Source organism: Mus pahari, chromosome 21 (genome assembly GCF_900095145.1).
Source record: "Mus pahari chromosome 21, PAHARI_EIJ_v1.1, whole genome shotgun sequence".
NCBI lineage: Eukaryota > Metazoa > Chordata > Mammalia > Rodentia > Muridae > Mus > Mus pahari.
Genome location: NC_034610.1, coordinates 9,423,396 through 9,449,729, shown reverse-complemented (window position 1 = coordinate 9,449,729; position 26,334 = coordinate 9,423,396). Strand labels below are relative to the sequence as shown.

The 26,334-nt window shown below is 40.1% G+C and overlaps 1 protein-coding gene across 11 annotated transcripts in view; it reads right to left on the bottom strand.

Moving 5' to 3' along the window:
- Positions 1-26,334, bottom strand: part of Afdn (afadin, adherens junction formation factor) — a 132,467-nt gene that overhangs the window by 46,513 nt on the left and 59,620 nt on the right. For 4 of the 11 annotated variants that reach the window (XM_021221765.2, XM_029532967.1, XM_029532972.1 and 1 more), the window contains exons 8-21: positions 25,349-25,516; positions 22,749-22,793; positions 19,866-19,960; positions 18,926-19,188; positions 16,523-16,592; positions 13,607-13,728; positions 9,808-9,869; positions 9,504-9,709; positions 7,731-7,751; positions 6,852-6,997; positions 6,458-6,552; positions 5,091-5,356; positions 3,630-3,773; positions 1,132-1,330 (exon numbers count right to left, since the gene is read on the bottom strand). In XM_021221765.2, coding sequence (XP_021077424.1) covers positions 1,132-1,330; positions 3,630-3,773; positions 5,091-5,356; positions 6,458-6,552; positions 6,852-6,997; positions 7,731-7,751; positions 9,504-9,709; positions 9,808-9,869; positions 13,607-13,728; positions 16,523-16,592; positions 18,926-19,188; positions 19,866-19,960; positions 22,749-22,793; positions 25,349-25,516 — 1,902 coding nt within the window. The remainder of the gene's footprint in view (positions 1-1,131; positions 1,331-3,629; positions 3,774-5,090; positions 5,357-6,457; positions 6,553-6,851; positions 6,998-7,730; positions 7,752-9,503; positions 9,710-9,807; positions 9,870-13,606; positions 13,729-16,522; positions 16,593-18,925; positions 19,189-19,865; positions 19,961-22,748; positions 22,794-25,348; positions 25,517-26,334) is intronic. The other 7 variants (XR_003842696.1, XM_021221766.1, XM_029532973.1 and 4 more) reach the window with 3 other exon arrangements.

Genomic DNA, 26,334 nt, shown 5'->3' with positions numbered 1-26,334 from the left:
CCTGAGAACATGCACATGAAAAGACACCTTTAAGGAACTCCACAGCAAGCAGTCAAATAGCTTTACTGTGGTTCCCATGCTGTGACCATGGCCTTCCATGGGCTGGAGTTCTTCCATTAGCGAGGGATACCTGTACCATGAATGAGGACTCTTCACATCCGACCCTATCCACGGTTCCTTCAAACTTCACAGTCCTCTTCAGTAACCTCACCTCTGCTTCCCTGACCTTGGACTTTGTGTCTCTGACAACAGCAGACCCGCTAAGAAGACTAAAGCACAAACTGCTTTATCGGCAGCACAACTCATGACAACAGACAGCCTGTCAATGGAGTGATCTTTGGTTCACTATACTTTTGAAGATATAAAACATATTTATTATAGTGAGTGAAGTCAGGTAAGACAATAATCACACTTCACTGTATTTGTCTACAGCCACAGCACCTTTACTGGCCTTACAATTTGTTATTTAGACTCCTGTACTTTGGGACTATTTTCCAACTCATATGTTATTCTCCATATCATAGAAAAAAATGTAGCAGAATACAATTAAAATTTGGTTTGTTTCAAAGCCATGTTTAAAGGAAAACAGTGTTTTTAAAAAATTGATAGACACCAGCTAAACACTAGTCTATCAAAGGTCATAGGGAAAAGCTAGAGACTGACAGAAGTCTGCATGATGTGGTGGCCTGAGAATCTACACAGAACCCTCCCCCTAAAGGCAACCTGTCCAACTCTCTGAGCTCTTGGACTGATTTATAAGGAAGGAACTAAGGTAAGGGGTGACCTGCCCGTGTCAGTCCAGCTGGCTGGCAGTGGGATGGATCCCTCAGAACCCAGGGATCCTGTACTGCTTTCCATGCCAGGAGAAAGGTGTGGTCAGAGATGCTTTGTTATGGCACTGTGTGGGAAGAGAGCAGGCACTCAGTCAAGGGAGACAACACACCCACATGGGGTCATGCCCGGACATGCAAGATCTTTGATCTCAGTGAGACTCTTCTGGAGTCATAGGAACACAGCTTCCTCAGGAGACCTGGCACAATTCTGCAGGCCTGTTATCCAGAGAGCCAGTACAAAGCCCACTTGAACCCAGTTGGAGCTCCAACCTCATGAGGTATGACAAGTGGTATTTACCTCTCTGGCACAGAGGGTCTAAAAATTCTTGTAAACCATTTGGAATGTTTCTGACAACATCACAGGAATAGCCGTCTTCTGGCAGAAGAAAAGGCAGCTGTAGGTCAGGGTCCTCCTCTAACTGCACGTCTCTGCCATCACTGCGGGCGAGCTCATCAGCTGTGTTCTCAGCAACAGCCACAACATTTTCTATGAGATCCTGCAGAGGACAGACATGGACTCATCAAGAGATGCTCACTGATGTGAAGCACCATCTCACTGATGTGACCTCAGGGGAGCAACAGGATATATAGAGCTGGCTTCACAAAGTGCCTGCACGTCAGATACACACCACTTAAAAACACAACAGAACGCTTTAAAACACTGTTTTAGCACTTGATGTTCTTTTTTCCAAAGCAGTTGATTTGTATAACTCTTTAACACATTGTTATGAAGTTGTGAATAATTGTTTTTTTCTAGTACATAAAATACCACAGGGAAAATGAATGAGAAAATAACAAAAACAAACAAAAACACAGGTAAAATATCTAGCTTGGAAGTCTATCAGTAGGAGAACTTCTGAATTAGGGGTCTGAGGATGATTTACATTACAAGATACATTATAACACATATCTGGGAGTGGGGGGGAGTGTCGAGAAAAAGCAAACACACCAAGCTCTCCATTCTGAGGCTCATTAACATGAAGATCCCAGTGCACTTCCCCAAAACTTCTACCTGGGGAGCAGAGCAGCCCCTGGAGACAGTCCTGGGCTCTACCACCATTTTCCTTTCCCACAAAAGGAACAAAAGTGTAGGTTTATTTATAATGTCAAAGGGAATTTCGTCTACTGTTGAAATTAACCACTAGAAGCTACTGTAAATACGTTGCACATGGTTTCTTCTGCAGCAAATGCATCATAACTCTCACTCACAGTATCATGGCAACCAAGATTCCTTCCCATCACTGTAACATGACTCTCTGGGGCAGTATACTGCTGCTGGGGTGATATCCAGTGTTTGGCTTTCTGTACCTGCCTTTTATTGAAACTCAGTATGAGCTTCATTTGCCCACCAACTAGCACAGTCTTCTCAATACAGCTGGCTCAGGTGTTAGGTGTTATGGTGTGGGACTGCCGCATCCTCCTGAAGGTGTACATACTGACGGAAAGGCTTGCTATCCTATGCTTAGAGGCTTTGAGGCAATGATTAGATCTAAAGGGCTCTTGTCTTCATCAATGGATAAATAGTTGGGGAATTCATATTTGAATAGGTTATTATGAAGTGGCAGAACTAGGGAAAATTAGAAACAGGTCACAGGGGAAATCTATCTTTAAAGATTGTTATTTTGCCATGGCCCTTTCCTGTCTTTGAATAACTTTTCCCCTGAGGAGTCCATATATACTATCTCTGTATAGAGAGGGTAAGAATGGGTCAAAGAAATGATTCCAGACAAGTCTGGCATGGTAAACAATTAAAAGGGATTACTTAGAGGAACATGGGCAACTTACAGGCAGCTGTCCCAGAAAAGGAGAGCTGCCCAAACCCCATGCTATCTGATTATACATTATTCAGGAAAAGAAGTCCTTTGAGTCCTCCCCCTATCCCACTACAGAATGGTAGTGAGCTCAACCTGGGTCCTGAACTTCTAGTATGAGTTGTCAGTTGCTCTAATTTTAAGATGGCAACACATGTCATGAGCAAAGGATAACTGCTGCAATTTCTGTTCCCTGGCTGCAGGAAGGAAACAATTCTCCTCCATAGCATCTTCTTTGCAATGGAGTGCTCTGCCTTACTACAACCCACACTCATGAAGCCAGTTGATCATGGGCTGAAACTCAGAAACCCTGAGTCCAAATCTTTCCTCTTTCAAACTGTCTCTAAGGTACTGACTTAAGATAGTGCCATCTGCAGCACAGCTCTCTGTCTGTCTTTCTGTGTGTACACATGCACACACACACACACACACACACACACACACACACACACACAAACACACACAAATGGGTTTCTCACCCTGAAGTCCTCCTTATAGAGGGAGATCAGAATTCCCACAATTCCAGACTTTCTTCTGGGTGAGACTTTGGTTGTTACCAATCAGACAATGATATATGAAATCAAGAAAGCTGCTATCTAGTGAAGACTCATGCATGCTGTTCCTGATGGCAGGAGTGTACACATGGCATATAAAAAGTATTCTTGTACCTCCTGTAGCAACTCTGGCTCTCTGGTACTCGTGCATGGTGGTATGAACTTCAACTCAATTCCCATTACTCTAGTTCTTCCAAAGACTTGCCAAGAAACAATGCCCTGAATCAAATTATTTCTTACTTAAAATGTGTATATAGCCTCTAGTCTTTGCACTGAACAGCTAAAGCTTCAGAGTAAACTGACCTCATGAGACAGTTTCAGGTAAGCTAATGCTGACACACCAGTGAGCAAGCTTTCCTCTCTTCCCACCCTCATCTCATTCTCCTGTGCAGACACGCCCACACTTTGTGGTACAGTAAATACTCACATACCGTAGGAATAAAAGGCTCATCAGGTGCACAGTGGTAATTTTGTAACAAGGCTTGAAGCTGCAGAGAATTTAACTTAAAGCATGTGCTGTTTATATTTGGAATGTCATCAGGTACGTACTTATCCATCGTAAGCAATGTCGTAGCCTATTTAAGAGAACAAAAATCATGCAGTAAGATAAAGTATTTTTTTCTTTGAAAGACATTCTTTGTAAAGCCGAGAGTATAAAGCTTATAAAAGACCTCACACTCAGTATAATGTGTGTAAGCTGGAGGTTCAAATCTTCAGCACCACAGGACAAAAATATCAATTTGTAACCACTATAAAGGCAGTAACTTGTTAATTTGATTTTGAAATGCAAGATGCTTTTAAAGAGGCATTAACATTTAGCTACATATAGTAAACTATAAGCATACTTTTGTAGCTTTTAAAGACTCTTGGGTTTTACTTTGGTTTTTATGTTTTTAATATAATTTTATTCAACTACCAATGTTTATAAAGTCTTTTAAACAGTTTCTTTTAAAGTTTGAATATTTATATAGCAAGCCAGATGATTATTTAATAGGAATCTGATAATTTTGCAAATATGAATTTTGATAAAAGCTGAGAACTAATCAGCTTCTTGGGTTACTAAATATCTTTAGAGGAAATGAAAGGCATAAAAACAAAAGTTAATAAATACACTTAGAATACATGTTTTAAATTGCTATAAGTTTTGAGGCTGCATATAACTTATGTCGTCCTTCACTCTAAACAGCAGTTCCTAGACTTTGGTATCTGAGAGCTGTTCAAATAGTAGGTTATGACTAACATCTAAAGAGTTAACTGCTGCCCCATTTTAAAATCATCATTTATCCTTCAGTAAAACCTACTTTGCTGGTCTCATAAAAAGAACACATCAGTGATATCTCTGTCCTACTGTTTACACACCTTGTTACAGAAGGAATCATGTCCTTGAGATTCTGATGCTGGAGGCTCGAGTACTAAGGAGGAAGGGCCTTGTGCATTCAATTGGTTAAAAGGAGGCCAGCTTTACTGATGCCCCTACAAACCAGGGACTTGGACAGGCATGTATGTACCCAAGAACACCACATGAAGTCTGTGGCAAAGACTGGCCAAAGAATGCCTAAGTTGGGTATAAACTACCAGGGATTGGAAGAACCAATTTATATTCAAGTCCCTCATAGGCCAGCACCTTGATTTCAACCTCTGGTTTCCAGGAGAGAGAGAGACAATAAACCTCTGCTGAGATATTTAGTTTTAGCTGGCTTGTTACAGCAGCCCAGAGGCTACTACCACAGTAGCTGTTTGACTGAATGCATATGTTTCCATATGACTGAATGCATATGCAAACACTGAGGCTCTATCACCCCAAGTTGTCACTCATCATATCAATCTAAAATTCATGTACTGGCAGAGAAGAGGGAGAAACAAGGAGAACGGAGTACAACCACTGTCCACACCTGTACAATCCTGCTCAAGTGACAGTCAGCTGCCAGCTCTAGCCCCTGCTTCTCTGCCCAAGCTTCAATATGCCCCAGCTGCTGGCGGATAATTGCGCCCCAGTAGTGGGAACACAGGCCTGAATCTGGGTCAGTCACCAGTCTGTTGAACAGCCACATGTTGATGAAGTGGAAAAGCTGAGAGAACAGCTGGATGGTCAAGGCAGCGTTGACTCTGCAGCGCCGCAACAAAGACATGGCTCCAGTAAGTGTATGCAGCACATCCTCTGTTCAGGACATGGAACGAAACGTCAGGGGCCACAAGTCACAGCAGAACCTTCTGAGTCATACCAACTTTAGACAAAGGTAGTTATAACAATTAACAAATGTGTCAAACCAGTTACAAATACCAAATTCAAACAGAAAGCAGGGGTGTGGTCTTAAACACATAGTTTCTAACCACTATACAAATAAATTTACCTAAAAGACTTTTAAAAAAGCAAAGCAAAAGTGAAAATTACTCCTAAGTCTGACAGACGGCTCTTTGGAAGTCATCTCAAAGCTACAATAAGGCACTCATTTGAAACAAGACTGGGGCTGGAAGGACAGTTTCATAGCTGAGCACTTGCTGCAGTGCAGTAGCACTGTTCTTCCACAAGAATTTCCAAAGTTTGTTTCCCAGCTGCTTATACTCCAACTCTATGGACTCTGATGCCCTCTTCTGGCCTTCTTGGGTACCCACAGCAATTTTTCACACACATAATACAAATAAAAATAAATCTTAAAAGAAGAAAGATATATATACACTTATATACAATATACTGCACACTAAGATAAACTTAGGGCTGAAGAGGTGGCTTGGAAACTGCTGCACTTGCAGATCCAGGTTCAGTTCCTAGCACCTGGCATGGCATAAGAGCTATCTATGTATAATTCTAGCTCCAGGAAATCCCACGACCTTTCCTGGCCTCTGTTGGATACTAGACACACACGTACAAGTAGTCAAAGCTCATATACATGAAACAATTAAAATATAGGCCCTTAGGAGAGTGGCTCAGCAGAAGCTTGCTACGCCTATAACGCAGACAGAGGTCAGTAGCACCAGAAGACTAGTAAAACTAGGAACTAGAGAGAGAGCTCAGTGAGTAACAACACTGGCCAGAGGGCCCAAGCTCAATTCCCAGCACCCACATAGTGGTTCACAACAGTCTTTAATTTAATTCTAGTCCTAGGCGAGCTGACACCTTCTTCTGGCCTCTGTGGCTCAGATATGGTATACAGACATAAATGCAGTCAGAACATATAAACATTTAATATATTAAAAAAAAAAAAAAAGACTTAAAAATAAATCCAAGTTAAATGTTAGGGGAGGCACATAAGACCCTAACCTATTTTTGGTCTTTGCAGACTGTTCTCCTCAGGATCATCCAGAAAGGCTGGCATGTAGTTATTAAGTTCTGACTGAAGGCAATGAACCAAGTACCTGAAAATACACAGACAATTTTAATCACCTGCACAGGCTGCACAGACAGTGTTAGATCTTTTACCATTTGAGACAATCTATATTTTTTATATTTTCCATTAAAAATAACAAAAATTGTACTCTGAAACATTCATAACACTGCAGTTGTTCCAGAGCACACTGCTCTCAAGCTAACACAATCTCCTGTGCTTTGTGGCAATCAAGCATCTTCACTTAGGGTTAAGTAAAATCTTTAACAATGGCTTTGAAAACAGAACACGAAGCATATAAATTTATCCTTTCCAGAATGTGCATCTTACTTAAATGCCATCTGAACCAAGTGTGCTAGAACATCCTGGGCATCCAGCGTGATCCGACTAAGGTCTCGGTCCTGCTTGATGAAGTTGAGAAGCTCAGATGCATTTGCCATCCAAAAAGCAAGTGCTCCTGCAATGTTCTTCTGTTTCTGTGGACAGAAAACATTTCCATAAACAATGCGAGGCATCCGAAAAATGACAAATAAATAGGAATGCTCCTGAGAAGCTGAAGATAGACCAGTACCTTCCCATCTCCACCAGGTAGTTACCACAGATACCAGATACTTGCAAAGAAATTTAGATACATACAGAGCAATGGGAAGCAAATAACCAATGCAGCGTCTGAGGACTCATATACACAGACATACTGGTCTAATTAGATGGAATTTGCAGAGTCAGTAAAGAATGGATATATTGTGTATTACAAAACCAAATTGTAGATTATGCATTATCTGGTAATCTGCGTAGCATACACACAGGTATCCATGGTTACCCACAGCCACCCTGATACTTGTAGTCACTGGCTTGGACACCATGCAACTCAGTATCAAGTACTGATCTATCACGTCCTCTCCCGACCACATTTGCAGGCCAGGCAACCTTAGATGAGATCCAAAGAATAGGAACCAAGGATAAATAATAGAGAAGAAACAGAACTTTTGTCATTTCATATCCACACTGAAGTGCATTAAGCAGAAATTATGAAATGCTGATAAAAGTTGCGCAGTCAAAAAGGATTTTAGTGTTGCATGTTTCAGTTGCTGAATGAGGGTTATGAACTGCTTAGTCCAGTTTTTGTAGGCTCATATTTGTAATGGAAGCAGCATGAGAAACTCAGCTAAGCCAACACAGCTAGGATCAGTTCCCAGCAGTAGGTCCTACCTGATCAACCTGGTCTACTTCCTGGAGAAAAACAGACGAGGGGGAAATCAAGCAGAACGAGAGAAAGAAACTTGTAAACAATCATGATAATTTAAAAAAATCAAAACACTAACATGAAGGTACGACATGAGCACGACACTTAGTTATTCCCAAAGTATCTGACACAAAGGGTTAGGTTCATGTTCTTAGCATCAGCACAATCTCTTTACAGTTTATAAAGACAATGTCATAATAAAACACAAATGAACATGCTCCTCTCTTAAAGAGATAACGCAAAGGAAGGACCTCCGAACACTTTAAAATGATTCTGTGAGCTTACTACATGAAGGTAAAGGGCCCATTCCCCTGGATTAACTATGAAGATGAAAATGGAAACACTGAAACAATCCAAATAAAAGCTGACAATTTCTAAAGTGCATAAAGAATTCATCTATACCCGTACTAAATAAAGGGAATGCTGGTTTGGGCAGTAGAATCTAAATTATCTACTATGGTAATTTTTTTCCATCACCAATGAGTGACCCAATGATACACAGAATCTACTCTGAAGCTTAAAAGCCTTTTCCAGTCAGTAGTCAAAGTCCCCACTATCGGACACTGAGGATAAGTTCTCAATGGCAGTTTGGTGATAGAAGTACCACAGTCTGAATGACTCAGGCCTCACGTTCACACATGGCAAGAGACAGACAATGACTTTGGATGACAACTAAGAGGGACACTTACATCTGTTTATATATAAAATGACGATACCAGAATAACAAAGTATCCAGGTAAAATGGTCTTTCTTTTTATCTATTCTTTAGCTGAAATAAGCCCATCAAAATCCTACCGTGCGAGTCACTCAAATGTGAAAGGAATATTTGTGGAAAACTTTTGGCTTTTAAAAATAACTCAAAAAGTATTAAGAGACCATCTCAGTTACCCTCAAATTATACTGCCAAAACAAATTTTTTAAGTCACCAAACCATTTAACTAAAGTAATTAACATTGCACTTTTAGTTTATTAGCTGAGTTAAGAAAACTTTTTAAAGTCTTTAAATTTACTTATAATAACCTTTACAATTAAATCCTCAAATTAACTGCAAATATAGAAAACAGCTGCACCAAGTTTATCAACTACACTGAGGAGTTAGCTAAGGGAACCAACCCACCGCCAGAGAATCCTTACCAGGGTGAGAGATTCCACCTTAATGCGAAGTTTACCCTCCAGCTCACTAACCCTACAGACACACTGTCAAGAACACAAACATGCAAACGCACCCAACACCACAGGCTCATTACAAAAAAACAAGTGCCTCACACTAAAAACTCTAAGTGGACCCCAGGGCCTGTGGAAAGAGAGAATGACTATCGTTGCTGCACTGGAGCAACACTCTCAGGGTAGAGCTGCACATACCAGAATGCAGATGACTAGATACTGTGTGAATTTCATTTCAATACTTTAAAGAAAATTCAAAAAAAAAAACAAACAAACAAAAAAAAACCTGACCACCCTCTAAGCACTCTCACATGTACTATAATTTCAGGGTATTCTTCACAATTGTTGGTTACAACTTATCTTCATTTTCTCTACAATTTACAGAGAAGAAATTTTTTAGAACAAGGTGTTATTTTCTTTCAACTTTAAAATCTATGCATTTTATTTATAAAAAAAAAAAAAAAAAAAAAAAGACCCCCAGGCTGTACAGGCAAAACTTGTAACCAGATCAGAAGTGTCACAGAAACTAACAAGACGGCTGCCACCCTCCCAGCACTGGCTGGGCTGCCACTCACCTGGATGACCCCTTCCATCATGCTCACCATCTTGTTGACAACAGCAATGGCCTTATGTGTACGCTCTGTAGGACTGATGTCGGGCCTGTGCTGGCTGGACAATACATACCGGCATGCCATGTATAACACATATGTAGGTGACAACTTAAAATGAACTGTAGAGCTATTGGTATAGTTTATAATAGCAGATAAAAAAGAGTCTTCAGCTGTAAAACAAGAAAAAAATGAACATAAAGTATGAAAATCACCTGGAGAAAATAGAACAAGAACTCATCCACTAATAATAGAATCTAAAATCACTTACAGCTTTCCCTGAATTCAATGCTGGCAGGTAGTATCAGTTCAGGCCCAGTAGCATCCTGAGTCCTGAAAGAAAAAAACTGACATCATTGAAGCTGCCTGAAGACAGGATCAAGAGCTGATACCACCTCTCCTCACTGCCCTGTGCACCTCTACGCAGGTTTGTATCTACATGGAGCTTTGAAGTGTGACATAGCAGCACAGCCTCTCAGCCTAATCAGCTACCTAGTCAAACACTCAGAAGAACAGACAGAAAATGACTCCTTGAAGTAGCTATCATGAAGATATAACACAAGTCTGGATTATTAATGAGTGTGACATGTTAAAGACAAGGATCTAAACCACCCAGCTCAAGTAACAGTGAAAAGACACTGCTGGGAGACACCACACTGCGCTGGAAACTGAGCACTTCCAAATGGAAGAAAGCATGTCCTAAGAGGCAGGCAGCAATCCATCCCCACAGACATGATTAAACTATACTAGGAACTGAACTGGGGTCCTCCGCAAGCAAGATAGGTGCTCTTAACTGACAAGCATGTCTCCAGCCCCTCGGGTTTGTTTTAAATAACACAGTATTTTATTTATCAAAGCTCACAATAATGAATGCTTTAAAAAACAAAGACAACAACAACAAAAATGGTCATTCTATCTGCTCATCTTCCTCAAGGTCACATAAATATCAGATGGTTTCTATCACTTCACCTATAAGGAACTATCAAAAATTTAAATAACTGGAAACATTTCTAAGAACTAGCTAAGTACTTACTGTGCTGTATAGACATCTCTAGGTGCTCAGGAACAAATGAACTAGAAGGCTAAGGATATGTCTAGTTCTGTGATTGATGTCTTCAGAAGGTGGCTCGGAGCCCCAGTGCTGAGGAAAGATGGCTCAACTTTGTATTGCCTAACTCCTCCTCAGCTGTAGACCTGTATACATGCCTGAGTACATCCAACAGGCTCCATATACCTCATGCTATGACTATGGCCAGAAAACATTTGAAAGATACCACTGAGGCCTTGCAGAAATATGTGAACTACATAAGTATAACTCCACTGTAGCTCTCCTTACCTTAATGGCTAACATTCCCCTCAAATACTCTTTCCTTTTGAGATGTAATTAGGACCATAGTTACTCTAAGGTAGTTTGCTACTAAATAAACAGACAAGTAACCTTTGTTAATATTTCAACATCTTTTTCACTTTTGTCCAACTTTACAGAGGTAATTAGGAATAATTCTTAAAATTAGAAAACTGACCCACACATACCCGGCATAAGCACAGGAACATGTGTTCCCCCTTTCTGCAAAATTCATTGTGAATTATAATGACATAGTAGATTAGAAACCTTAAGTTAAAGACAGACCTAAATGGAGATGGAATATCATCAAGGCCAAGATTCCTGAAGCAGAACTACTTGCAAATGGCTTTAAAGTGAGGAGCCCTATTAACACTATCTCGTTCCACTAAGCCCAGGCAGATGGATGGTAACACACTGGCAGATCCAAGTACACAAGATCACTGGCCCACTCACAATAAGTTAATACAAATAGCCAAATAATTTTGTTTGAAAGTAAAAGAGGATAATTTGGTATAGATTTCTAATAATTTGCAAACCAGCTAACTGAAATAATTCTTTCCCAACAGCCAATAGCTCCCTTCTCCTCAGTATCACCTCTGCCAAGCATGGAAAGGTGAATAAAAGGAAAACAATACAAGGGACTAGAGAAGTACCTCACAGTCAAGAAAGACTGAGGTGTAACCACACACACACACACACACACACACACACACACACACACACACACACAGGCACATGTGCATCAAACACACCATACACAAATAAATCTAAAGAAAAAAACACAACACACACTATTATCATTTTAAAAGCAAAATTATTTCCATTAAATTATATTAGTCAAAGTTTAATCCAGTCTAAAATTTAACAATTTAAGTTTAACTTAAGAATTTAAGAAAACAATATGATTTTAATTCGCAATTATTTCAATATGGATCTTATACTAAGTATACTTTTTTGAGACAGGGCCTCACCATAAAACTTTGGCTGACTGGAAGTGACTGTGTAGACCAGGCTGGTCTCAAACTCATAAGCTCACAGATATCTGCCTGCCTCCAGGATTAAAGGTGTGTGCACTATCATGCTTAGTTAGCAGCTTCCAATGCATAAATGAATTAGCTTGGATAAACTGTGTAAACTACTCATTTCATTGTTTTAACAAATTTAGTAAAGAGTGTATAGAAGTTGGAAAGGGGAAAAAAAAAACCTGTTGACGATTAAAAGAAAAATCATTCCTATCACTCTAAAGGGTGCTTATACTTGCCTAAACTTTTAATTTTAAGCCTATTTATTAAAATGACTCAGATTTTATGGTACACCATTTAAATTAACCTTTGCTACTTTCAGCATTGTCAGTGTGAAACCTGTAGTAGGAATTAGAAGAAAGGCTTATGTTTCCAACAAACATACTTAGTGTAAATAAAACTTTCACTATTTGCAATGCAGACTAGGCTTACCTTGAAAAATATTGTTAAAAAGAGCTCTTATAGGGAATAATTTCTAATTAGCCACGGCTACTTTGATTTAGCAAGAACATATTTACTTGCTTCCATGTTCTGTCTCTCCTCTTCCCACTTATATTCCTAGTTACATTTCCCTATCACCATATAGATGCATGGCTGTGCTCATTATAACACCAACTCATATTGGGTATGGAAACACATGCACTTGGGAGGCGGAGGCAGGAGGATCTCTTTAAGTCCAATTCCAGCTTGGCTGACATACTGAGGTCCAAGGACAGCCAGGGTTTTATACTGAAGCCCATCTCAAAGAAAACCAAAGCAACTCACCACTACACAAGACGGACAATATATTTAGTCTACACGACCCAATACAAGTGCAAACATGGAAAGAGAACTATATGTATGACACCTAATAATCACAAAGCCAAAAAATCTTACATGAACCGTCAAAAACACACAATAAAAGTATACTGATATTTGCTGATAACTATGTATTTCATTTCTGGACTGATGTTACTAATAATCTTGTACACAGTGCCCTCTGCTGGACGACGGGTTGACAGTCAACCCTAACCCTGCTCCTGCCAACCATCTGTTCTGGCTCTCTGACAAGAACACAAGAGCACCTCCTTCAAACCACTGAGATGGGTCAGTGCCTTTAGCTCCGCCAATAACACATTCACTCAGCATGTGACTACTACAGTGTCACTAACAGTGAGCAGGTGGGACATGACCTGCTATAGCACTTAAAACAATTTCAGAGATATGGAATTCTGATTTATTAAGGTAACATACTAAAAAGCATAAAAGAATACAGAAAGCAGAGGAGCTCTGTGTTACAAGAAATGAAACAACAATATAAGGAAACTAATTCACCCTCTACTTGCCTCAACAGGGAGACATACCATGGAGTCTGCATGGGGAATACGTCTCTCCAAAATCTTTTGTGTCTTTATGTCTCTACAAATGAATACAATCTATAAAAATGATGGCACACTAACATGTTATAAAGACATCCTTTCTCTGTATGTGTATAAAGCAGCCAACATAACAGAGCAAGTGTGACCCAACATGCCTGTGTGTCAGCATGCCTACACTGTGGTAAATAAGGAATACACCTACTCAACAGTCATTCCTCAATTCAGTAACAAAACAATAGTCATTAATCCCGGTAGAGGTTGCAGCTAAATCTGCCGACTCAACAACTGTTACAGAAAGCCTCCTCTAGGACTGCTCTCTTCTCTCGGTTAGTCAACGTGAGTTACCTGTTTTCTCTTCGCCGATAATCCTGCTCCTGGTCCAGTCGGATCATCGGCTTCACCATCCCTCGCTCAGCTGTGCTAGAGGCAGAGCTGGACACCCTGTCACCGTCCAGTCTAGTAGTGCTCTGTGACAAGGGAAGCCAGAGTGCGTTAGAACACCTCACGGCCCGGCCATCGGCTTCACACTTAGCACTGCAGGCGCAATCTGGCGTGCGGCTGCTCCTCAGGACGGGAAGGACACAGAGCAGAGGGCAGTTCAGAAACTCAGGACACGCCGCCCAGCGTCCTGCCCAGAAGCTCACAGCACTGAACGCAACAGCATGAAAACAAACTGTTGATTTTCAAAGGGCAATAAACTTTATCAACAAAATATAAAAACAAAATGATTTTGAAAGACTAGTCATTTTACTTCCTAAAGTTATAGTCACAAAATAAAACTAAGCAATGGATTGTACAATTTTTAGGTTTTAAAACTTTTTAAAAATAAGCTTATAAATGGCGAGCAATGAGAATGGAAAATTAAATTAGAACATGTTTATGTAAATTAGGGCTTGTTTATGTGCTTATTCACTAAAGAATTGTTCTTAAGTGACTTAAGAAAACAAAAAACTACTCATAACACAACAGTATAATATACATAGACAAACAAAAGCCGAATAGCGTTGAAACATGTGACTGCACACAAAGGCACAGGTGCACGTACACCTCCCTAGGACACAAGCCCTCTGGAAAGGGTCCAATAGTGTTGAAAAGGTCTATATACTACGGATAACAGATTTTCATTCTCCCTCTATTTACCAAGTCTTCTGTGTTGAGTATACATTGTAATGAGAAAAGCCCTGCCTGGCCTCTCAAATCACACAGTCGTTTGTACGTGCCAAGACTCTGTTGCAGCAGCGCGGCACTACTCAAAGCAAGAGAGGGTGAGAGCGATTAAAGAGGCAGGGCCCATGTCTAGAGCTCACAAACTACATTACCAAGTAGCGTGCGAAGATAGCAGCAGCATTAATTAATAGTTATATAAAAGTCCTACATGGAGTAGTATGACCGGATGATACTCAAAGAACAACCCCCTTCCCCACGTCAGGAGGGTGGGCTAAGACAAGAAGGAGCCAATCATATGAAAACAAAGAATGAGACCAAGTACAAGGTAAAAAGAGCTTCAGAAAGACAAGTGAGACACTCAGGAAGAGTGTAGAGGGGGAGGGCAGACACTAATTACAACACTCCTGGAGGGATGGAGGCCACATCCCAAGAGCTGTCTGTGAGCTGCGAAGATACTAGCAGCTCTGACAGCAGAGCTCCAACAGAACCAAAAGCATGTCTCTACAATTCGAGAGGAATGGCAACCAACATGGGCTGACCAGGAGCACCCAAGAGGGGCTGTTGCTCACAAAACTGCTAATGAGCAAGGCAGAGGCATACAGACACTTTACAATCAGAGAAATAGGACATGACAGTCCTCATGCAGGAGTTGTGCAAAGATAAGAAATCCAAGTTAGCTTCAGTAGGCCAAAGTCATGGTTGGTGGTATAATTTATTAAAATAAAGACAATGAGAAAAAAATTAAGTTTAAGAACAAAAACAAAAGCCAAGCTTCATTTGCTATGTTAAATTTGGAGTTCCCAAAAGACATTCTATCATAAAAATTACACAGCAAGTCAGTCAAGCCTCTGAGGCTGTCTGGAGAGACCAGGGTCAAAGGCATACAATAGGGATCATAGACAGCAACAAATGGTGTAGTCTCAGCCAACATGGCAAGGTCTCCCAGGCACCATGCATAAATACAGAAGACTGGGCCCTAGAGCTGACAGCTTAGCTCTCCAATTTTCAGAAATTAAGTACATCTGAGAATGAAGTAGCAAAAATCCATCTAGAAAGAGCCACCAAGCCATGACTCGGAGATAAAGACAGAATTTACCCTGGAAATAGAAAGGTATATCTCAAATAGTGGTTATTTTTGTACTTTTATAACAAGAACATAGAAAGCAAAGGAGAATAGCCTAGAACGAATCAACAGCCACCTCAGGCCATGGTTTCAAGAAATTATGCTGAGAACTGGAGTAGCAGAATGGGGTCAGCAACTGGAGGAATACAATAAGCTAAATCAGGAGATCCTGTGTCTTTTTGACACTGATGAGACCAATATTCCAGACTTAGTTGCATTATGGTCTCAAAAAAAAAAAAATCAACAAAACAAGAACACAGTTCAAGGAGACTTCTTCCCTCTAAATCTGGCTCTGACTTGCTTCAATCAATAAAAGGCAGAGAACACGGTGCTACATCAGCCCTGAGCTTAACCCATAAAAACACCTGTGAATTCAAGGTCCTACAGAGAGGCAGGGTGGGTAGTCCCACAGTGTGACCTCTGATTCACCTGCTAGCTCACTGCACTCACATGAGGGACCAGAAACAAGACTAGTAAACCGACTGCCCTAGTAAACTCAAGCCAATCTGTCAGTAAATGAAAGGAATGCTGTTTAAGCTCAACATGTTTTGCAGTGATTGTAATCCAGGAATAGATCACCAAAATGAAGAGAGAAATGACTTGTCTATACAAGAGCAAAGAATGACTGTCGGAGGTGAAGACGCAGCGGTGATCTAGGACTTGTATCCAGTGAATAAAGCAGCAAAAGTCCATTATCCTCAGCACGACCTGGCCACAGAGGTTAGTTACACACAGAGCACAGGCAAAGCACATACTCCAAATGAAAGACAAAGTACTAGATTCTGACCTCAGGACAAAAGGAACAGCTAGCTACCTTTCATTTAAGCACCACTGTGTGAACAGATAAGAAGAGTGGGATGCAGCAGAGAGAGGCCACTGTGAAGTTGTCTTTATAAAGGAGCCTCTGTTCTTGGGTGTGCTAGAACATTGAACCCACAGGATGATCAGGTCATGAGTCTTTAAATACCTACCCTGCTTGCCGGCAATGCTGTCCCACTGTGGATATCTCCTCCCAAATCAAAGGTTGTCTCTTGAACAGCTCTATTGAGATGAAAAAGAAACATAAAAATTAAACTTCAACTGACAAGGTAGTATTCTTAATACAGCAAGAACAGATGAGTACTCCAATATTCAAATATCATTAATAAATTCATTTACTTTGGCACACAGACTTTTAAAAAGTGACAATAAATATGTGAACTTCTCTTAATTAGGAGGTACATCAAAAAACTCTCATGGTCCTATTTTTAAATCTAGATGTTAACAACAAAAACAAAATACTGAGACTAAAGAGATGGCTCTAAGGATAAGAGCATCTGCTGAGTTTGGCTCCCAGAACCCACATGGTGGATTACGACTATCTATACCTCCAGTTTCAGGGGGTCTAATAGTCTTCTGACCTCGGTGGGCATCAAGCACACACATGCTACACATGGGCGCAGGTACACACTTACACAAACTAATAATGAAATAGTAATGCAAACAAAAATCACATTTTCAACAGGGACAAAGCTGAGATAAGCAAAACGATATTCTTTGGAACAAACAGAGTAAATACAACACCCTGGTACCAGACTAAGGGGAGAAGGAGCCTAAGGTGCCAATAAGCCATCAAGAGCAAGGATATGGCTATTTCTGGATTGTTCTAACATCTAAGAACTACATGGTTTAATTTCAAAGCTTCATCTAGAGACTGAAACAAGGAAATAATGTAGAAATTCAAGCCATTTTTATTAGAAATTCCTCTATACAATCCCCTAAGAAAATAAAATATATTGCAATATAAAGCAATGCCATACTCTGAATAATAACTTCTTACTAAGAAGTTAAAGTGTTTTTATTAAAGTCTAAATAATCATTCACTTTCTGCATGTAACCGTCTGTAAGACATCAGTTTGGGGTTTTGAGGGCTGTGTGATAATACACTGATTCATGAATTATTTACCTATCTAGTCATTATCCATTGAGCACCTATATTATTGTGTTCTGAATCCTAAGAAAGGTGTGATTTGTATAGCAAAGGTCATAACATGAAGGCATCTAAGTCAGTATAAAGTCACTCTGGACTTGGGCTAGATCCCTACCTACGTGTGGTATACCACCCAAGTACATGAATTCCAAAAAAGTAATAATAAACAGACAAACAACGTGAGGTGAGAAGCTGGTCCAAAGTGTCCTATCTGTGAAGGTGGCCAGTGGTCCCTATAGCAGGTGGACCTCTGTGAATCTGAGGCTAGCCTGGACTACACGGTTGAGTTTCAGGCCAGGGCCATGCAGAGGTTGGTTTATTTGTATACTCTTTGGCAGAAAGTTTCACTTCTGTGGACTCAGAAGTTTGTTTTAAATACCATGAAAAGCTATGGCACCTATTTCTCCAAAAGATACTTTATTAACATATAAAATAGATAGTAAAATAGCTAAACAGTGTATGTTTTCAAAATTATCACTAAAGGAAAAGTCGCTCTTCTCCAGAAAAATGCTCATTAGTAGACCACACTGCAAGAACTCAGGAAAACACTAGGTGGAGCTAAAATGCTCTGAATTCCTAAACAGATTCCACCTTATCCATGGTTCTCAGGGAGAAGAATATGAAGGAGGAAAATACATCAGGGAAAGATTTTTAAATACTATTAGTTACATAGGGTGACGGTTCACACACACACACACACACACAAAAAAAATATCAACTTTAAAACCAATTTCAAGATAAAATCAGAATCTACGTGTTTGCTCCAAAACCAATCCAAATCTGTGATATAAACTCCCATTTTATAAAATGCACTGATCTTCAAAAAAAAAAATTATTTTAAATGGGTGAGTGCTTAGTCTGCATGTATATATGTGCAACATGTGTGTGTATAATGCCCACATCAGGACCCCCAAGGCTGGCATTACAGACAGTTATGAGCTGCCTGATTTAGGTGCTAAGAACCAAACTGGGATCATCTGTAAGATCAGCAACTGTCTTTAATCACTAAGCCTTATCTCTAGACCCTTCTTCACCTCCATCTTTTAAAACTGAAAATTTAAGGGTGGGAAAAATGGCAGGCTGACAACCTGAGTTTGATCCACAGGACCCACAAGTACTCCTGTGAGGTATCCTCTCAACTCCACAAAGGAACACATACACACACACACACACACACACATACACACACAACCTGAGTTTGATCCACAGGACCCACAAGTACTCCTGTGAGGTATCCTCTCAACTCCACAAAGGAACACACACACACACACACACACACACACACACACACACACACAATTTAAAAACTAATGTAATAAACTGTAAGTGAAGATAGCTCCATCTAATTGAAATTACTTTACAGCCAAAACACTCTAAAATCCTTAAGCTGATCTATCACATTCACCCAGGTTTATGTCTTGGGCCCTTGACCATCAGGCCTCCATCCACAGATGTCTTGGAAAGAACGTGGTCCTGGATGGGGTCCACAAACTTAAACACATGCGAGGTGCCAAACTGCAGTCTCATGCCACTCTGCAGCATTGTGGTCTCTGAGATGCGCTGACCATCCACGTAGGTCTCTGCATCCATACTTCTGGGTGTCACAGTGACCACTCCATCCATGTTGGTGAGATCACAGTGATGGGGTTGAATTCCAGGGCCAAACAGCTAAGAAGAGAAGGAAAAGAGAGTTCCATCATGAAGCACTCAATGTGTAGAGTTCTGTTTTGATGAATGTAGTCTAAGAAGCCCTCGGTTCTCTGTTTTCTTAAATGGATTTCTCTCTAATCGTGTAAAACCATGTCAGGACAGCTGGACACTGTTAACATCTAAAAACCTGTTGTAAGGCACATTGTTAACTCTGTTTTACTAATCATATGATGGCTTGGGGCAGTAGTTCAGTAGTTATGATCCTTGACAATTTGTATGAGGTCCTGAGTTCCAACCCCAGAATACACACACACACACACACACACACACACACACACACACACACACACACACACACACACAGGTAGCAACATTTCCACTGTATCTCCACCATCCTGAAACAGACCTATAAGTTGCTATCAGCACCTTCACTTTCTAATCAGAAATAAAAATTCAGAGAAGAATGTCACAACTAGTCCATGTTTCCATGAGTACTTTCTGGATCCAGACAAGCCACATTCTCTACAAACTAAATCAGAGAAGTGAGTCAGAGAGGATGAGTGGCATATTCAAATACAAAGTCTGTCTGCCACCTTCATTCATTCCCGTGCGGCTGGTTCCTTGGTGAGTGCTTACTAATTACTGATAGGAGGAACAACCGTAAAACGATTAGACAGCAGGCATGATCCAAGTACCTGGATAGAATTGTCATCAAACTTCTCTGTCCCAACTTCAGTCACACTTAATTGAAGGCGGTATAACTTTGGCTTGTCTCTGGAGTCAGAGCCATCTGTGAGAGGGAAGAGAAGACACAGAGCTCCGTTTGTCAAGTCTGATATTCTTATGCTTGACACAAACAAGTTTATCTTACTAAGGATAGCACGGTTTTACTTCTCAGGATTTCTTTCCACGGAGTTATGTTCCAGTAAAACCTAACCAGATACAGAAGCCAAGCAGCTTCTGCCGGAATAGAATGTACAGTGTCACTGATTCCAACACCCTCGAATTACAAGTTTTCCTGCATGATACCCTAATGTCCCCTTACTGACTCTGAGGATGGAACTGCACTGAGAACACAGAGTAGGGCCACATAAGCCATTACTTCAATGCAGTGCCTTTGTTGGACATAAGTACCATGCACCTTACAGTTCCCAGCACAATATAGCTGGTGGGGCACAACAGGGCTTTTAACTGTGCAACCCTCCAGCTCACCCAGACATCCTGAACCACAGACCTAGGAGTAAGTCTCATGTGATTCCAGTGTCCACCACCGATAATAAATGCTGATGAAATATTTAACCCCCTTGAGAAGAACTGGAGTCAAAGGCAGAAAGAAATTTTGCTTTCTATTTTTTAATTAGTTCTTTTAGAATTTCATACATGTTTTGATGATGTGAACACCATACCCCAACTCCTCCAGATCTAACCTGCTTTTGTACCCATCAACTTTGTGTCCTTTAAAGAAAATATGTATTGACATTGCCATAAGCCTGACTATCTGTGGTGGGGAAGGAGCTGGAGGAAAGGAGGCAGAAGACCCCTGTTTTCAGAGTTAATATAAGACCTCACAGAACACGGCAGTTAGTATACACCAGGCTTTCACCACAGTCCAACATTGAGTTGCAAAGGTTTCCTTTAAAAAGTAAGTCTCCCCAGTCTGTTTCATGATTGCCCCAGTAACTTACAGTCACTCATTCAAATCTTAAGTCACTGGGATCAAATGTTGGCTATGAGAGGTTCACAAGTTTAGAAGGTTTGGTGTGTACACAAAGACTTTTAAAAGTCTCTTAGCAGCGATGTAGTCTGAACTCTTAAAAACAAAAAACACCATGAATATCTAGTTATCTAGATTTAATTTTAGTTTAGAGTACATGAAATAGCATTCCGCTGATAGCATTTTCTATTTCTGAATTATCAAAATCTCTAACAACTGGGTGAAGGTAAGAGGAGACCAGGTTATGGCAGAGAGATAATGCCTTACACGGACCTCCCAAAATGGATGGTCTGTGTTGTTTCTCTTAAGGCTGGAATATTTTCATCTCTAACTATCCTCATAAACTCTAGATTTCAATGAGACATCGAAATCACAGAAGCTAAATTCTGTGGTGCATGATGAATTTCAGCACTCTGGAGGCTGACCCTGCCTCAAAAACAAAACTAAGGTTTGTGGCCTTTTCCTAGACTCCTCCCCTCCCGGGATGTTTACTGTAGTATCTTCTCGACTGTCACAGGCAAGTCACAAACTGTGCCTTTCCTAGATTCAGAGCACAAGAACCTTGTACTACAAAGATTCTCACTTGAATAGGTCCCCATAAGTTGCAAGCTCCTTGGTAGCTAAGCCACACTGGCCTTCTTTAATAATTAATGTTCTAGAGCAAACAGTTATATTAAAAGTGAAAGCATAACGCAATACAGTCACACAACTACACAAATAAATTACAAAGGATCAAAATAAGTAACCATGTGAGTTAAAACCACAAGAACATGAAAGACATGTCTATTAGAGCAGTATTTACATTACTATTCTTCTGCAGCTTACAGAGAGACACTATACTTTATGATACTAACAGACAGGGCTGAGTTCCCAGTCTCTCCTTTTTTCCTACTTCACTACAGCAGAAGCCAGAGACAACCTTATATAGAGTACAGAGAAGCTAATGACTACAGGACCAGTGGGTGACAGAACATCTAGTCCAAGCAGAGGGAGGCTGGCAATTGAGAATGGCTGGAAGAGTTTGGTGCCTCTGACGTCTCTCCCCATGGCAACCCACCTCCATCTCTAAACTGGAAGCTGATGGTCACAAGCAGGAGTATTATGGATGTTCCTTCAACCTCCATTCCAACCGTCTTCCACCTCCAGGGAGCACTCTACATAGTCCAAAGCACCTGAGTGCCTCTCCAGTGGAAAATTAGGATATCTGAAGCGCTATAGGCCAGCCATAATCAGACTGATACAGACACAATAAGCTACCAAAACCCTAGCCAAGTTTCATAATGCAATTTTCCCTCAGATTGTGACATATTGACAAATATTTAATATATTACAAATTGTGGGGGTGGAACCTATGTTTAAATATGAATTCTATGACCATCTAATATACAGCTAAAGACACAGCCTTACAGGAAACTGCACCAAACATATTTCGGGTGCCTGGGTGATAACTACATCAATTACATGAGGTCACTCATTACATGAGCTTCGGGCTTCACGTCAGCACTTAAGACATTTCAAATTTTGGGATGAGGGATGCTTAGCTTGTTCTATAAGATGAAAGGGACACAGGCCTTAACACAGTTCAAGAGCACTTAATGGCCCTTTGCTTGCAAGCTACAAGTCTGCACTCAATCCTCTTTCTGCATTTACTTCCCAGAGGGAACTTGAGAAAGATAAGCAATTAAAAAGGGAGGTGGGAGCTTCCAATAAATTATCTGGGTTCTGGACACGGAACACTAAATAGATATGAAAGAAAGCCAGCATGTTACACTTCTTACACATACAGTGTCTGCTCAGTCAACATTGTTCACCTAGGAGGTCCTGTTAGTGCCCCAATTAAAAAGTAGTATAAGCATAGCATTACCTTCATAAGTGTGATAGCTGTAGTAGGCAAAGTGATTCCTTCTCCCTGGGATTAAGAGACATGCCAGGACCCAGGTGAAGGCAGCATCAGCAGGACAGAGACCATGCAGAACAGGTGGGAGAGGGAAGGAGGAGAAGAGATGCAAAGCGTGAGCTTCAGTAAGATGCTTCAAAGGAAGAACTGGCACATTTTACCCACCAGCATTCAGAGCTGTGGGGAAAAGACTACAGTAGACTCAGTCAGTGTTTTAGAAACCAGTGCAGACTGTTAGGGAAAACAGCAGGGTAACAGGTGAGTCACCAAGCAGCAGGACAGCTTGTGTTAACAGTGAGTTACCCTAATAGGTTACCACCCCACTTGGCTGGCTCCCTCCGTTTAAAGGGCACATTCAAATCCAACACACAAGAGAATCAGCACCCTGGCTTCCACTCTTCTGTAATTCTGTAAACACACCTGCACCTCAGAAAACTCCTGCCAATACCTCCCAGTCTTCCACATTGAGGGCACACACTTGACTGACAATGGGCCTAATGCAAATATAGTCCTTATCCACCCATAAAATATCAGTATGTATGAATATTTCTCATAATGGAAGTTATTCACTCAGGTATCGTGACACAGCTCCGAAGCAACAAAGACCTTATTCTAGCACTCAGGCCTACCAGCAAACCCACCACCCTTAGGACAAAAGCAATGTTTCCTCATTTTGGATATGAAAGTAGCTCTCACAAGCAGCCCAGAGAACTTGGAAGGGAATGTGGATCTGAAGAGGCACTGAAATTGAATTGAGTTCATTACCTGGTATCAGGGACAGTCTTTCTTAGCCATCTTCATATCCATTGATCTGCCTACATAGGAGCTCAATAAATGTTGCCTGAAGGTAACCAAGTGCTAAAAAAAGGTACTAGTGAATATGCAATTGTGTTGTTGCTAGCATTTGATGAAAAGTAGGACAGAACTGACCTTTATCCAGGGTCTGTCATCTTTGAAACACAAAACAACATTAAATGAATGAGTTTATCTGACAGACAAGTAAAAATGAAGCCAACCATGGAAGCAGTCATTAGACAGGAGGTTTAGGTCAATCTGTGCTGTTACCACTCTGTCTGAAGTCCAGAATGGTGTCTGATGTAGCCTCTCTGCTGTCTACCAAAGTCTATTTTCTACTACACATTTAAAGAACACTGTCAACTGCTAACAACTAAGACTCTTCAACTACCACACATAAGTTCTCCAACCAATGACCCATCCTTGAAAAAGAGCCTCAAAGTTTTCAGTTAAAACCCAATGGCATGAGTTCCGGGACAGCCAGGGCTATACAGAGAAACCCTGTCTCGAAAAAAACAAAAAACAAGAACAACAACAAAAAACCAATGGCATTTTCACCATTTCTCTTCCTTCCTTCAGGTATACAGGCACCATGTCCTTACATCACAGGACATCTCAGAGAACTGAGGACAAAGCAGCACCAATAATTCTTCACAAAGTGCTTAGCAATGAATACAGGTCCTCAAACATAGTAACTATGAAACTACTACCCTACGAAGCACACAGCCTTGGCCTTAAATTAAGAGTGGCTTTCATACATTACTATTCTACTCAGCATCAGTGTACCTCAGCTATCTCCTAAGGCTGTTGAACCACAAAGAACATATCTAATCTCTAGTTAATTATAATAGCCAGCTGGGAGAAACTAAAGCAGCCTTATAAATAAAAATGAACACTGAAACCTGAGAGAGAGAGGGAAAACCATGCCCAGGAAGCACATATTATTGATGTAATAATATACCCTTTTTAATGCTATTTTTCGGTAATCACTGACTTTTATTTTAGTTACTTACTAGAAGAAAGAAAATAAAATATCTTCACAATATTTAATAATACAGGCCACATAATGCCATTTTAACTAAATTGACAATAATGTGATTTTGGCTGACTGACAAACATGTTACATAGAGCACATACATACTAATACTACATAAGAATGTGTGTATCTGTAATATACTTATGGAATTTGTATTTGTAATTATGGAATCAGTGTATTTGTCTACCTAGTGTCTAACTTATGACAACAGCTTCAGCTTGCAAGAATTCTGTGATATAATTAGAAGAGTAATATGAAAATAAATTTGTTATTTTAAAATAGCCTACTAGTTACTACGATATGTTTTAAAGACAAAATTAAATCTAATAAATACTGTACATATGTCATAAACAATTAGGATAATCTTGCCCTTTCTCTCTTACATACATTTACAGAGGTTGACTCCAGGAAGAGTTAATTTCAATTTGTTTCTAGTACATTAAATAAAGTTACTTTGGAAAAGTTTTCTTAAAAGGAACTGATTATTTAAAATGTTTAAATACTAGTTGTTACTTTAAAACTTGTGTTATATTTATTTTTGTTCATGTGAACTTAATTTTTGTTCATGAATTAATGGATTCTATGGCCTTAAGGTTTTTTTGTTTTTTTTAGCTTTTTGAAAAACAAATGCCATTTTATGAATGTTTGATTTCTTAAGTAAATGGACACTTAATACATTAGAAAGTAGAAACATTTATGGTAAAAACAAATTTCCTACTCTACCCAGCGTTCTCACCTGGGCTTAGCTCTACTAAGTAGGGAAGCTTCTCGGGAGGAAGAGCAGAGCCATAGCCAGACCCGTCAGCTCTATCTTTCCCCTTCAACGGCTTCCCTTCAACATGTTTCTTCATTTTCTTTGGGATGTAGTCCGGTGGTCTCCTCTTCAACTGAAAGACTAAAATACCTGGAACAGTGACAATGGCAATTATCAGCCAAGCAAACCAGGAGGATGATCACTAAATGACAACCATGGGCCCAAACAAAACCAAGAAGACATATTTTAGTAACATCTGCCAAGGAGTAGCAAGGAAAAGCTCACACAACTGATATCTTACTCAGTGAAGGATGAACTAGTCTAGTCTATGTGCTCTGAAAAACTCCAAACAAAGCAAGATAGCTAGAAAGGACAATATATACTAGTAAATGGCACATTAGTTTAAAAATAAATGAACTTGCACTTGTAGATAGCCTTATCAGCAAACATTCACACACAAATACACATATACAAATGTCAGCTGACCTGATTTTTATTTAATTCAAATCAATTAACTCAAAATTCAAAACAATTTTCAAAATAAGCTATATTAACTGTCTAGAATATTGCAAAATATGTTTGAAGCTAGAAATGCACTTATTCTAGGTTTTTTGTTTTTTGGGGGTGGTTGTATTTTAAACTATCCATCTATATGCAATATTGATATGATAAGGAAGGATTATGTCTTCATTAATGTATAGGTACTCATCTAGAAAGTCACCTATATCAATCTTAATAAAGTAGAGGAAAATGTCTGCACAGTGATAAATAGGCACCATTACAGTTGAACATCCCTAAATCCAACACCGGAATCTAAAGTGCTACATTTTCCAAAACCAAACCTCACGACAGGCTGCACATACAACATCAACACATTAAAAATCATGTGCCAAACCCATCACAAACACACATATTTTCTCTCTCTCTCTCTCTCTCTCTCTCTCTCTCTCTCTCTCTCTCTCTCTCTC